We start from the raw sequence: 13,061 nt of genomic DNA, 5'->3' as shown, positions 1-13,061 counted from the left end.
TAAAATAAGATTGTGAAATGAGTAGAGGATATTTGAGATATTTTAACATTTAGAAAAATCTTTTCAATCTCTGCTCCTAAAAGTCTAAAATTTGAGTTTTTTTTTAATAGAGACAAAATAACTTATTTAAGTTTTAAAAACTCTACTGAAAAATAACTAAACAATAGAGTGCGTTAATGTATAGGATGGTTATAACAAGTTTTTTTTTATTCATATTAATAGCTACTTTATGAGGAAAGTTTTTATGCAGTGCTAATGATTTAATAACTATCTTTGTAGCTCCAAAATGTTTCAATTTGTACTCCTACCTATTATCCATATATACTAAGAAAAATATATAGTCTAACGAGGCTACTATAAATTATTTACTCATGGGTGGGACAAGTTCTTCTATTTTGGTTCATGGTTTCTATTGGCCATACAGTTCATCTGGGGGAGATGTTGAGCTTCAAGAAACAGTGAACAATCTTATCAATACACAAATGTTCATATGGGGAATTTCAATTGTGCTTATATTCATCACTATCGAAATTCGGTTCAAGCTTTCCCCAGCCCATTCTCATCAATGGACTCCTGATGTATACAAAGGAGTGCGGTTCATTAAATAAATTCCTACATTTCTATCTATTTCTGATATGTTTGGATTTCTCAAAACTCCATGGACATGTAAAAGAAAAATAATATACCCACTCAAACCAAGACATAACTTTTACTTGTTCAAATAATAATTAAGGTAAAGTAAGGAATTTTGATAACAGTTTATGAGATTCAATAAGTACTTATGGCCATTAGATAAGTCATACTAAACATGCATTTAATTCATGAAATTTTTATAAAAGCTCGGAGCTTGAAGGACATGCCATCCAATTGCATTTGACGCATACGACATGTCATATTGTGAAAATATAGGAAAAGACAAGTCCTGCCAGAATCTGTGCCAATGCATACTATGTAGGACCCATTATTTTTTGCAGGAATACGACAAGTCATCAACCTATTTCCTTTTGGTACGTTGTGTCATCTTTTTATTTTCTCCATAAATTGTATGTTGTTCTTTTCTATAATTGGCAACTGAGTTTTTGTCGAACAAATAAAACCGACTCGAGTTAATTAGTTATTTCAATTTTATTAGAAAATTAGAACTTATTTCCTAATTCAGGTCCGGATACGAATCAAAGTAGGATACTCAGCATTCTTGGGCCTGGATTTTTGGCTGTCCCAACTCGGACTAACTAAAATTGTACCCTATCCGGCCCCGCCCCAATCCGGCCAGACATGTATTAGTTATGCCCATACTTCATCACTATTCTATTATTTTTTCAAGTGACATGTATATTTTTAGGTGTATATCTATATCATATTTTCTAGTTTTGAATATCCTTATTATATAATTTGGATACAAACTAGAGAAAATAGAAATTAATATTCCACTAAATACATGTTATAAATCGCACATTTTATAAGAGATTTTGCACAAGGAATGACTCTGCCACAATAGTAACGTTATAGATGTAAATTATAAACCACTTGTTTATTTCTCAATATATTTTTGGAGCATGTACATTATGAATGTAAGGCAACACCCTCTGTGAGGTGCACAAAATGCTGCTACTACTACAGCAATTAGCTGCTTCGCCGGTGGCTTCACAGCTGATAGCAGACTTATTATCTGTGCACCACCTCCAGCCTTTGTTGATTCTTAAGCTCCCAACAACCTGATTAATAATACATTGGAGTAAATTGATTTTTAATGATATGACTGGCTTGTGGTGAAATCCGAATAAGGATTGATCGTAGGTTTACCTTTGCAATCGCGACTGTGAGCGTTTACTGCATGCAGCGAAAAACAAATATGTAAAAGTTAGCTTGCATGAATTATTAATCTAAAAATGGAGCATATTTGTTGAAGATCTTGCTTGCCTTAGTGAGTGCTGTGGTTTGACTGCTGGCTCTGACATTGGTTGCTGAGCTTCTTCATTTGGAACCGGTACATTTTTCACCTTACAAAGTTTTAAAAGTCAGAACAAGTGATCAACTGAATGCATACCTGTCTTTTAAGAAAGGCAATAGAGGTAATAAAAAGGTACCAAGTTTTTGAACAGGAGATTGTAAAACATTTCAATGTATCTCTGCTTAGCTAGTTTCTGCCCCTTGTTCAATTGCTTCCAGAAGCTATACATGCATCCCATATTCAACATCTTGTTTGCATAGATCTTCCAAGTGTAGCTACAAAATTGTGGTGAAAATATCATATATGAATAAGTCAACTTTGCTAGTGATAACTTAATATATATGGCATCATATATGGTTACCATTCATTTATGCGTTTTAAGCCCTCTGTCGAAAACTTATTCCAGTATGTGGGATCAACCTTGCAGGCCTCAAAGAAATCAGCAATTTTGTCGCTAGACTCATCCCCATTGTAGGGATCAATATGAAATCCTGAGACCCCATCGACTATGATTTCAGCTGGACCACCCTGATTGGTTGCGAAGGTGGGTAATCCACAATTCATTGCTTCAATGACAGTGAGACCAAATGCTTCATAAAGAGCAGGCTGCACAAAAGCTCCTTTTGTATCAGCAATACAGCGGTAGAGTTCTCCGTTTCTGAGCCTGTCACTCTGTGCTGCTATCCATCTCATTTGTCCCTTAAGTTGGTATTTTTCCATCAATGCGTGCATCTTTTTTATTTCAGCAGTTTCTTCTCTATCTTTTGATTTGGAAGGATCAAAGAAGGCCCCAACTATAACAAGATTTACCAAGTTTCTCAGCCTCTTGTTCTTTCCATACCACTCGGTTAGTCCTGTGAGGTTCTTTACAACATCAAGCCTTGCCATCGAGAAGATAATTGGTTTCTTTCTATCTGCAAGATATCCACTGTTTTGGGAATGCATATAAAAGATGTTAATAGATTACTCAATGATCAAATGGAAAGGAACAACACGAGCGAAATCATCGGTGTTTCAACACTTACATGTGTTCATTATTGTCTTCTTTATTGTACAGCAATTCCTCAATCTCGGGATGAAATTTTGTGAGTCGTCTCTGTTTCTCTGTGTAAGGGAAATAGACTGATTGATCAGCCCCAGGAGCAGCAATGTTGAATTTCGGGTCCAAGACATCGATGCCTTTGACAACTCTACATAGCCCTGGGAGAGTAAATGCGGTATGGCTCTCATACTGTCCGGGTCTGTCTTTGCTGCAAACAATAACATTTGGAATTCAGTCACCGCAACAATTCAATTTCACGCTACCCCGATTCTTACTGATGCTATCATATTGTTGAATTACTTAGAAATGACATATTTCTAACCTTCCAGCAATCTCCTGGAATGTGCTTGCTATGATGAAATCTGTTGCATTCATTGCAATTGTATCGGCTATGAATTGGCAAGAGAAGTGGTATTTTGGGTCCAGTTCCTTCCATTTCACATCTGAATCCTCGTACTTGGTCTTCTCTAAAGCATGCGCGATAGTTGCCTAGGTATTAAAAAACTTTGTCAAATTACTTCCCAGTATGCATAAAAAAGTGACCAAAACTTCATAGCTTTCTAAACTAACAAACAAAGAGACCTGAGTTATTCCAAGTTTACTGGCCATGAGTGATGCCACTAAATTGCCATCCGAGTAGTTTCCAATGATAAGATCTGGCTTTCCTCCCAACAACTCCAGGATCATCGTTGTAGCATCCTAATGATTCAAAAGAAACAGAAAGTTTAGTAACAATGATCAACTCTGCTTTGATCATTAGTTCTGGCAATTACATTCAAAAAATGAAAGGTCTGTTTGAGAGGGGAAGCAAATGGTGCATACTTGAGCAAATCCCTCAAGGTAAGGATAAACGTCAAAACGAGACACCCATCTATGGAGGATCCCTTTATCTGTCTTGAATGGAACACGGAGGATGTTTGAATGCTTAGTCCCCTCAATGGGTTCCAGCTCCTGGTTGCACTTAGTTCCTCTAGCATCCGGTATGAGTCGAGTAACCTGTTTCAATGAAGAACATGGTTAAGGAAAATTATCCAAATTCAACTGCCTTGATCAGGAACTTGTACTTTCATGTATATCAAACATTTATGCATATCAAACTTACCACAACAATTTGAGGCTTGATGTACAGACCTTGTTGCTTAATTCTGAGAAGCAGTTCCTCTTCCAAAGCTTTCACTTGATCCAAAATGTAAACAACCTGTTTGCATTTCATTTTGGTAACAAATATCAAATAGTTGTTTCTGTCTTAAACAACATGCAATGCCAAGTTACATGAATATTTTACCTGCCCACCAGTGTCTGGCAAACCAAGGACATCTGCTTGGCCAAAGTAGCCATGAGGGGAGAAAATTACAACATTGAATAAAATTGGAAGACTGCTAAGAAACTTCTCCATATGCAATGGATCCGGCGCTTGCAGTACTTCTGAGAGTGATCTCATAGTCTCTCTAACTCTTTCCGCTGTATGACCCCATCCCTTCTCAAAGCCCCACTCCTTAAACCTGTAAAAGAATTGGGACTTTCGTTATAACTCTCAAAATTTTTAGAAGCTAATTATTACACGAATGTTTATGACAAGTAGCTAGGTTCACCTCAACTCAAATTTTTGATATGGGGTGTCCTTGGGGAGTGTTGAGAGGGAAACTTCTGCAACTATTAGTGCCATCTGAAGCTTTTCAGCTGTGTTGAGGTTATCATTTATCATAAGTTTCTGGAAACAAATACCAAATAGGTTGTTTAACATGATTAAAATTTTGTTAGCATCAGAATTTCAACTCTAAATAATTTTCATTTCCAACATACTTCTCCTTGGTGATCCAATGACAGTAGATAATCCACAAGAGGCTGTGCACAGTCCTGGCGCCCGCTTAGCTTTGCGGTCACAAACTTTGAAACAAAGCTGATCCCATTTCCGATCGAAGAAGATAAAGTCAATTGCGGCAGAGAGAACTCATATGCTCCGAAATCCACTTCCAATGCATTTTCATCTTTTGCCCTGCAATGCCATCAATTTTATTGCTAATATGAATTGGAACAAATAAAATTTCAACTTTTCAAGATATAGGACATACCAGTCCTCATCAAAGACCAATTCTTTGAATTTCAAGAAGTCTGTAACAGTGATGGCCTCAACTGAGAGATCATCAGAATTTACTTTAACAAATTCCCAGAATCCAGGATTTGGCCTAATGGCAAAAGCTACATGTGGAGGCATAACAACAGCTTCCTGCAATATATGCACATATACAGAATTAACTTAATTAATTAATTAGCCTTAATTACGCAACTGAAAAAGATAGAAATGAAATGAATAATAACTATAAATTAATTGACCTGCGTAGAACACAAAATGTAGCCAAGTAAACCCTCCAAGACTTGGGTTCTCACATCCTCATCATCTATCACTTCATTTAGTTCATCCATTAAGTCGTGAAGTTTCATTATCCTTTTTCCCTTTTCAATATATCTAACAAAGCACCTCTTCATGTGATACCGGCTTTGCTTCAAGGCATCCGGCATGTTATCAGCTATAGAGTCCGACCGTTTTAAGCTCGTTGCAGAAGCCATTTCTGAAAATTTTTTAAAAAAAAGTGTTTGATAGCAAGAATTGATTAAGCTTCGTATTTCTTTCAGAGATAATTTATTTGCATTGTTGGTTCAGTTAAGATGTTCTGTATTTATAGAGTGATATTGATGCATGGCTGGTTAATTTGTTTCCTCACGTACTGAGACACGTGACGCTTACAAAGTCGGGCTACAAAATTTGTATCACAAGTAATATCATATGTAACTTGGTTTTATCAAAGAGGAAAGCAGGTATCTATTACGTATATCAGTTGAGATACAAACTTTGTAAATGTAACAATAGTGGTGAAAATGTTTTGTCCGAATGTGGGGCTAGAAAGGAGAGCGCATGAGGAGAAAGAACATTCATAAAAGTGGGTTGGAGAAAGCAAAGAATTTAACAGATAAAGAGAAGTAGATTCCTGATTGTTTGATGAAGTAAAAGAAAAGAAAAAAATACTTTTCTTTCCGTGGCCGTAAGGAAGAAAGAAAAATGGCAAGGGAAGAAAAGTTGGCATCTTTATACGGAACTTCTTCAATTAATTTGTCTCCCATTGAAGCATTATTAGCATATACAGCAGCCTGCATCATAACTCAAGCTTCGTGTTCTTATAATTCTTTCCTTGGTTATCGCAACTAATTCAGAATTCCGAAATTGGTTTCTTCATTTTGCTAAGAATTTGTAAATTTCACACGACTGTACATGTAATGGCTATCGTGAATATTCATGAGTTCCTTTTTGAATTTCAGTTTGCTTTATGACTAAGAAGGTTCATGCATTATATTATACGACGCCTTTGTCATCATGCAAGAAAATGAAAAGTTATAACTCAAAAGCATTTATTCCTAAAAGAATAGGGCCAGACATTTTGAAATTGTATATCTCAAAATTTCATTTTAAGTAATATAATATTTATAAGTGGATGATGTAACTTAAAATTTATGGAAATATGTACTACTTAATGAACGATATATTATATGTTACATTATTTATCATTTGAGATGAAATGTTGATATACAATTTAAGATCTTCGTCATTATGAAAGCTTACTGTGAAAGCATGAAGCACCAAAACCTCATATCAAACAATTTTTCTTGTATGACAACTGTACACAATACAATTGAGAAATTATTTCACAAACAGTGTTTCTCCACTGCTTGGAATATGATAAATATCACAATGAAACTAATAAAAGAAATAAAATTGTAGTGTCTGATTCATTTACCACGTTAGGGGAGTTGTGGCAGCAAATTCTCTGTTATTAACGTGCGTGTCTGAATCTCATTGGCTGGAAGGGGTATGATGTGTCCTTTCCAAGCACTAGTTTGATACGGACTGAACATTTTCATCTAGTTTGAAGAATCTTAAAAAACATGTACACTTAGGGATTGCCTTAAATAAAAATTTGATGTATTATTTTATTATTTTTAATTTTATCAACCGTCAGTCAATAAATCTTAAAAAAAAAAAACCAAAAAGATTCTATAATGAACTTTACGCGTTTGTTTTCGCGAGTAAATCGCACCACCACACATCTAAATCTAATTTCTAAAGCTTTAAAATAAGAAATAGCCAGCCGGATTCCGGAACCGCCGTCGCTCCAGCATCGGGGAGGTTCAAATGAAATAAAACTCAATTTTTAGAAGGGGTAAAAAGAAAAACCAAACGGAGGTACATCGGGTAGGTTGTGTAATTAAGTTAAGTTTCGAGGTCCGAACACGTGGCGTAAGTTCACTTTGCTTTAGGTTTGGGGTTTTGGAAGACAACCCTAAACCCTACTCTTCTTCCTATAAGTAGTCATAAGACATCGTTTGTGAGTAATGAACCCTCTCCCGGTCGCCGCTGTCGTTTAACTCAATGCTATAATTTCTTAGCTTTTGTATTCCCTTTTTTTTTTTTTTTTTTTTTCCGAACTACGTTTACAGCGTCGAATACTGATTACCAGCGCTTTGTGTCTAATTGGGTGCTGTGTATGAGACGACGCTACATCTGCTCCTTTTCTGCAAGCTAAGAGATTTTTTTCTTTTTCGTTTTCTTTTTTGCAGATCCGGATAAATTTATTTTCTTTTATGTAAATTTTAAGTTTTCTGAAGAAATTAAAATGGATGTGATGATTATTTCCCCAGATGAACGACGCTGATTAAACCGTGCGATTTTCCTTTCTATTTTTTTTGAGAATCCAAGCCAGTCTTCTGATCCATTTTCATTTTCGTATTTGAATTTTTTCCTTGTTTATTTGAATTTTTTTAAGAAATTAAAAAAAAAAGATCTTTAATATTATATGATTTAGGGATGGAAGTGAGGATTATTTCCCCAAATGATCGACGCTGATTAAACTAAGCGATCTGTTTCTCTTTTCGAGAATCCAAGCCAGAATTCTGATCCATTCTTTTTCTTATCATTTTATATCTTGTAATTTTTGAAGTACATAGTTTTGAAGCAATGGCATATAATACTTTATAGGAAATTGAAGAGATTATGATGGATGTGATGATTATTTCCCCAGATGATCGAAGTTGATTAAGCTGTGCGATTTTTTCTCTCTTTTGAGAATCCAAGCCAGAAATCTGATCCATCAATATTCAATTGTCAACTCAATCATTAGATAATAATAATAACGGGATTGAATTTTCAGCTTCAAGAATATGAAATGAATTTTGGCTATCGATCCAATTCTATCCAAAAATTTTACCTGGAGATGAATTTTGGCTCAAAAATAAATCAGGAATAGTGAGTCTACACTTTCGTAACAAAGATGTGAGTTACATTAGGCACTATTTAATTCCACCAGTCGGAACGTTATCATTAGGAAGACAATTCACTGTATAATCACAATAAGAAATGCAGTCAGCAAGAGTTTTCTTATATCTAAGTCTCCACTGAATTGCTAATTTCCACCTCTGCATAGACAATTTAGTCTTCCGGGATAATGATAACTTAGCACCCCTCTGCCTGCATTGCACATAGTAGTTTTCTAAGAATGTAGAGACCTCACCTCCAAAATCTGACAGAACCTTTTTCAGTTCTGTTGCCGTATTGATGTCTTGGATTTTATCAATGGCGCACAGCAATAAGGCATCTTCCTCTTTTGATGTCGGCAAACTGTTCAGCATAACACAACAGTTGTTTGATAAGCATTTCATGACAGATATCTCGTTGTTCACCGAAAGTTGATATCCTGAATAAGCAAGGTGGCCAACTGACCTCCGTTGGTTCGCTGGTGTCATCCACAACCGCAAAGCAGAGAGGAGAGCAAACGATGGCTTACCATCTTGGTCAACGTATTGTGATTCACGGGGCCACGAACAACCGGAATACATGCCAGGTTCCAAGGATATAAAAACCTTGTCATTTGGATTCTCATTTAAAAGAAACCCGTAGTGTTCAAGGAGCTCCAAATTTGTGTAAGTTCCATAACTTAATAGAACCTGCAGCAAACAAGACACTGATTTAATCTCATCTAGCTTCATGGATATTGACAAAAACAATTTTGCAAGCAGATGACAATGTCATGATAAATGTCTAATTTTCCCTTCAAACCTAAGATTTGCTTTGTAACATTCAAATCAAATTAGGATAACTCAGGCCTATATAATTACACAAGAAAAAGCCACAATGGTTAACGGGGTTTTGTTGAATCATTTTTAAGATACTAAGATGATGCTAAGAGAATATTATAAAGGCTACAAAATTTCAAAGAGCAAGTTTCTTCCAAGACTGTCTTATTATTACCGTTGCTATAGCAACAAGTTCTTTCAACATCTAAAACCTTCTTAAATATGACAACAGCCGAGAGAAGATGAAGCTCTTCAAAGAGAAGTAATACATCATTATGCAGCACTGGCAGTTGATCAAAAGTAAACCCGAAAATTATGTACTTAGGAAGCTTACATCAATGGCAATATCAGGATAAAGTAGAGTAGAAAAAACTTGACCATTCATGAACAACATGCTTTTATGATTAAATCACATGTCAATTCTGTCAGCATCCACACTTGATATAGGATCAAAAGCTAGCGATTTGATTCCAAACTTTTTCTTCTTAAACAAAACAGAAAGCTATCGCATGCCCAATTAGTCAAAAGAAATTTGTTGTACCTGTTTTCCCCTCTTATAGTTGTTCCTAGCATAAAAACAGTAGGAATTAACATCTTCCTCAAATCTACCATCCGTTAACCTATGCAGATGATCATTGAATTTCTCAGAATCTAAGACATCTGTAGTATCCCCCTTTGGCAAACATGGGGCAGGCATCCAGCCTTCAACATCTTCAATGCCAATATTTGACTCTTCTCCCTCTCCAGGTGCAGCATAGTTAAATAAATCTCCCACAGGACATAAACACCCGGCTTCATCCCATGATATATGCATTGTCCGAGAGGAAACCTGTAAACACGATAAAAATTGAACATACAATTATTTGACTTGTGCACAAATCCAAGTAAACTATCATTTCTGGGATCTTGAGGTTAAACCATTTCTTAGAAACATGTGGTTCAATCAACAAGAATATGATTTTCCTAGAGCTATGCCAAGTAACTAAATAAATAAATCTTAGAATTTACTAAAAAGGTCTAGATATTCTTACAGTTGCGGAAGCCCAAAGCCACGCCTTAAAAGAAAGCAGTTGAGGCTTAAGCTTAAGTTCTTCCATTAGTTTAATGGCTTGCTTCCACTCGGATTCAGCTTTGGACACAGCCTTCTCAGCAGCCCAGATAGCATCATCCACCTAAGGAAGAATTTACTATCAGAGAAGCAAATAACTAACATAATTACTTCCAAATAACAAAAGAATAAAGAAACTGAACCTGAAGAGCTTGCTTCTCAAATGGACCAAAGGTTGCAAGTATCTCATAACAACGAGGCAATAGCATTAAGTATGCATGCCACCGTGAACTCTTTCCTTTACCCACTTCATATAGTAAACAAACAATCAATATCTGCAAAATTACACTTAGTAATAAGAAAATAAACCAAAAAAAAAAATGAAAAATCCCAATTGCGGAAACATTATATCTATAAAAGTAAAAAAAAAAACCTGAGAAGGGGAGAGAAAGAGATGTCTGTTAACAGCAAGAGATAGTTTCTGATCACTTTTCAATAAACATTCAGTAGTAAATAAGGCTGTTTTTGGAACTCTGAGAATCAATTCTCCTTTTGTAAGATCGCGAGCGGCAGCCAATCCTCTCCTGTAACAGAAGAAAAATTATATGCATACATGAAAAATTATATATATTCCATTCGAATAAGCAGAGCTCAGTCTGTAACTCACCCACCTGCCTCCGGGAAATGAGAGACGGTGAGAGAATGGCCCAAACAGTTGCGAGAGCGAGAAGGGTTTTGAATTGTTGAGTCTGTAATTCCCATTTCTGCTGCCCATTTCAGCAACTTTTCAAGGCTTTCATCTTCTTCTTCCATCTCACTACGTTGAGGTCGAACCCTTTTCAGTTTTCACCGACGGCCTGTTTTCAGATCAAGGGCATATAAATTATATAATCATTTCATCAAGCAACTGAATATTTAAAATTCCAAAAATATATAACATTTTATTATTATGTATGTTTGTTGTACAAAAGACGAGGGGTTTCATAAGAGTTTTCGGGGTTTTAACAGCATCATTCCTTGACCCGAGATGTTGCCCAACTTTGGAACCCAACCCAATTTTGATACTGGGCTTGGGTAACGATTCAACGGGGCACCATCTTTTTCAGCCCACTTGTGCCTCTAAAATTATGTTGTCGTAAGCTAAACACAAAATGATCTAGTAGTGTCTACCACGTAATAAGCATCTAGGCACATGTTAGAACTTTAGCACTCCTAATAAATAGTATTGAAACTGTGAATTTATTAGACGGCATCACATGGTTGTGAGTACCGTTGCCCATTAAATCATTACTACTTCAAAACGAAAGGAGCCTCGCTATAATTACTTTCAAAAATGACAATAAGCTAATTATAATCGATATATTTGCAAAAAAAAACAAGATAGTGACATATGTGTTTCATAAAAAAGGCAATGATATTTGTTGAGTGAAGTCAATGTGATATAAGAGAAATTGATCACCAATAGGCAATGACATGTGCAGCCACCTAACTTTCAAAAATCAAGGTTGTCTTCTTTACTTTATTGTGTAACAATCTTATTATCCTAACATGGAAACTAGACCAATCTAATACGAAAGACTATATATAGCAGGCCACACATACGAGCAAAAACCCAACGTGCTTCTTGTCATCTTGAAAGGAACAGAGATTTTCATAGCTACATTATCTCGTAAGAAAGAATGTGCCCAACTAGATGTTGGCATGTGATTTATTCCCTTTAAATATGAACAAGGTTAGTTATTCTAATATTTAAGTTGCAACATGAGTCTTAACTAATGTGGCGTTTATTTATTGGACGGTAGTTAAATTAATTTTACAAACTATGAAATCCATCGTCTAATAGATGAATGACATATAAAATTGGGACTTAAACTTAGACTCAAATAATGAGATGCCTGACATTATTATTTAAATATATTTAAGCAGTAAATCTAATTATCATTTTTTGATTTTTAGAAAATGTTTGATGAGAAATATCACTTTCTTGTTGTGGATGTCATTTAATTACGTCAAAAATAAAAGATTTGATGTCCGTATCCTAACTCCTTAAGTAAAGAAAGAATTGAGTTGCCATCAGATTAACTAAGAAATAATAATAATAATATAATAATAATAATAATACTTTGTCTCAATAAATTCATTGCTTTGTTTTTTAGCTTACTTAAATAAAAATCGAGCAATGGGCAAAGCAATTTCATTATTTTATAGTTTTGTAAACTTTTAAAATATGCTACAATTATATTAACTTAAATTACAGGATTGTTCTCAATCGCGTGATGCCCGTGTCAATTTAATAGTATACCTAGCTGACGTTTGATTTTTTTTTTTCTTTTTTATGATAATCAACTACGGGTTAAATGAACGTAAGATAGTCATCCATTCCATCATCACTCCCGCTATCACAGAGAATTTTTTGAGGCATTTGTACAATAAAACAGTTCCGAGTACGTTGAAGCTTTGCAGCCCCATGAGGAATTGGTTAATAATAATTAGAATACGTGTCAACTATGCGACCGTGAACAGAAACAGCGTTGGGAAAGAGCCCCCAGGAAGTGGTATTTGAATAACGCCCTTTTTCAAACAAACGGACTTGACTAGCTTACAGAATCTGTAAGCTACAGACTGCAGCATCAGCCGTTGGATGTGGAGTGAGAAACTAAACAATCGAAGATCGGATGGTGGGACGACGGGAGATGTTTGTTACAGAATCTGTACCATAGACAGGTCCCAAACAATAAAGTCAAAAGTTGTTTGTCAATTTCCCACTTTTGCACAGCGTCAGTCCACTAATGGACCCCACCTCTAACTCACCTCTGATCCTCCCCGGGATCTAGCCTTTTTCTAGTTGTCCACTCATAACTCGCCACGTGTACACCCACCCACGAGTCCATGTTCAG

The 13,061-nt window shown here is 35.6% G+C and overlaps 2 protein-coding genes and 3 non-coding genes across 7 annotated transcripts; 3 read left to right on the top strand and 2 right to left on the bottom strand.

Moving 5' to 3' along the window:
- Positions 1 to 1,410: 1,410 nt before the first annotated feature.
- LOC102627856 (sucrose synthase 5) lies at positions 1,411 to 5,657 on the bottom strand. Its single transcript, XM_006481888.4, has 15 exons — positions 5,328 to 5,657; positions 5,066 to 5,220; positions 4,797 to 4,989; positions 4,586 to 4,704; positions 4,279 to 4,495; positions 4,096 to 4,191; positions 3,816 to 3,989; positions 3,576 to 3,692; positions 3,316 to 3,482; positions 2,977 to 3,201; positions 2,313 to 2,879; positions 2,088 to 2,226; positions 1,921 to 2,000; positions 1,804 to 1,830; positions 1,411 to 1,715 (listed from the first exon to the last, which is right to left on the bottom strand). The coding sequence occupies exons 1-15, from the start codon at positions 5,559 to 5,561 to the stop codon at positions 1,700 to 1,702; spliced, it is 2,526 nt and encodes an 841-aa protein (XP_006481951.1). The 5' UTR covers positions 5,562 to 5,657; the 3' UTR covers positions 1,411 to 1,699.
- Positions 5,658 to 7,660: 2,003 nt separating this feature from the next.
- On the top strand, positions 7,661 to 7,760 carry LOC112498689 (small nucleolar RNA Z103). The gene has a single exon (XR_003066108.1). It is a non-coding gene; the product is annotated as a small nucleolar RNA Z103 (small nucleolar RNA).
- Positions 7,761 to 7,851: 91 nt separating this feature from the next.
- On the top strand, positions 7,852 to 7,946 carry LOC112498691 (small nucleolar RNA Z103). The gene has a single exon (XR_003066110.1). It is a non-coding gene; the product is annotated as a small nucleolar RNA Z103 (small nucleolar RNA).
- Positions 7,947 to 8,040: 94 nt separating this feature from the next.
- LOC112498688 (small nucleolar RNA Z103) lies at positions 8,041 to 8,135 on the top strand. Its single transcript, XR_003066107.1, has one exon. It is a non-coding gene; the product is annotated as a small nucleolar RNA Z103 (small nucleolar RNA).
- Positions 8,136 to 8,252: 117 nt separating this feature from the next.
- On the bottom strand, positions 8,253 to 11,422 carry LOC102626614 (protein SET DOMAIN GROUP 40). 3 transcript variants are annotated; one of them, XM_006481887.4, is made up of 7 exons: positions 10,832 to 11,359; positions 10,598 to 10,748; positions 10,368 to 10,499; positions 10,148 to 10,288; positions 9,658 to 9,945; positions 8,764 to 8,987; positions 8,253 to 8,661 (listed from the first exon to the last, which is right to left on the bottom strand). In XM_006481887.4, the coding sequence occupies exons 1-7, from the start codon at positions 10,975 to 10,977 to the stop codon at positions 8,334 to 8,336; spliced, it is 1,410 nt and encodes a 469-aa protein (XP_006481950.1). In that variant the 5' UTR covers positions 10,978 to 11,359; the 3' UTR covers positions 8,253 to 8,333. The 3 variants fall into 3 exon arrangements, with proteins under 3 accessions (XP_006481950.1, XP_006481948.1, XP_006481945.1); XM_006481885.3 differs by having other exon boundaries at positions 8,253 to 8,987; positions 10,836 to 11,422; XM_006481882.3 differs by having other exon boundaries at positions 8,253 to 8,987; positions 10,832 to 11,361.
- Between the last annotated feature and the right edge of the window lie 1,639 nt (positions 11,423 to 13,061).

This window comes from Citrus sinensis, chromosome 6 (genome assembly GCF_022201045.2).
Source record: "Citrus sinensis cultivar Valencia sweet orange chromosome 6, DVS_A1.0, whole genome shotgun sequence".
Taxonomy (NCBI): Eukaryota; Viridiplantae; Streptophyta; class Magnoliopsida; order Sapindales; family Rutaceae; genus Citrus; species Citrus sinensis.
The sequence above is the reverse complement of the archived record's forward strand: the minus strand, read 5'-3'. Positions and strand labels throughout refer to the sequence as shown.

What these genes read in the sequence shown, in the direction of transcription:
- LOC102626614 (XM_006481882.3), bottom strand. Translation starts at nt 10,977, where the DNA reads ATGGAAGAAGAAGATGAAAGCCTTGAAAAGTTGCTGAAATGGGCAGCA. An exon ending in TTGAGAAGCAAGCTCTTCAG is followed by an intron (nt 10,289 to 10,367) that starts GTTCAGTTTCTT and finishes ATTCTTCCTTAG; the next exon opens with GTGGATGATGCTATCTGGGC. An exon ending in ACTATAAGAGGGGAAAACAG is followed by an intron (nt 8,988 to 9,657) that starts GTACAACAAATT and finishes TGTTTGCTGCAG; the next exon opens with GTTCTATTAAGTTATGGAAC.
- LOC102627856 (XM_006481888.4), bottom strand. Translation starts at nt 5,561, where the DNA reads ATGGCTTCTGCAACGAGCTTAAAACGGTCGGACTCTATAGCTGATAAC. An exon ending in TTGGTCTTTGATGAGGACTG is followed by an intron (nt 4,990 to 5,065) that starts GTATGTCCTATA and finishes ATGGCATTGCAG; the next exon opens with GGCAAAAGATGAAAATGCAT. An exon ending in TGCCAGACACTGGTGGGCAG is followed by an intron (nt 4,192 to 4,278) that starts GTAAAATATTCA and finishes AAATGCAAACAG; the next exon opens with GTTGTTTACATTTTGGATCA.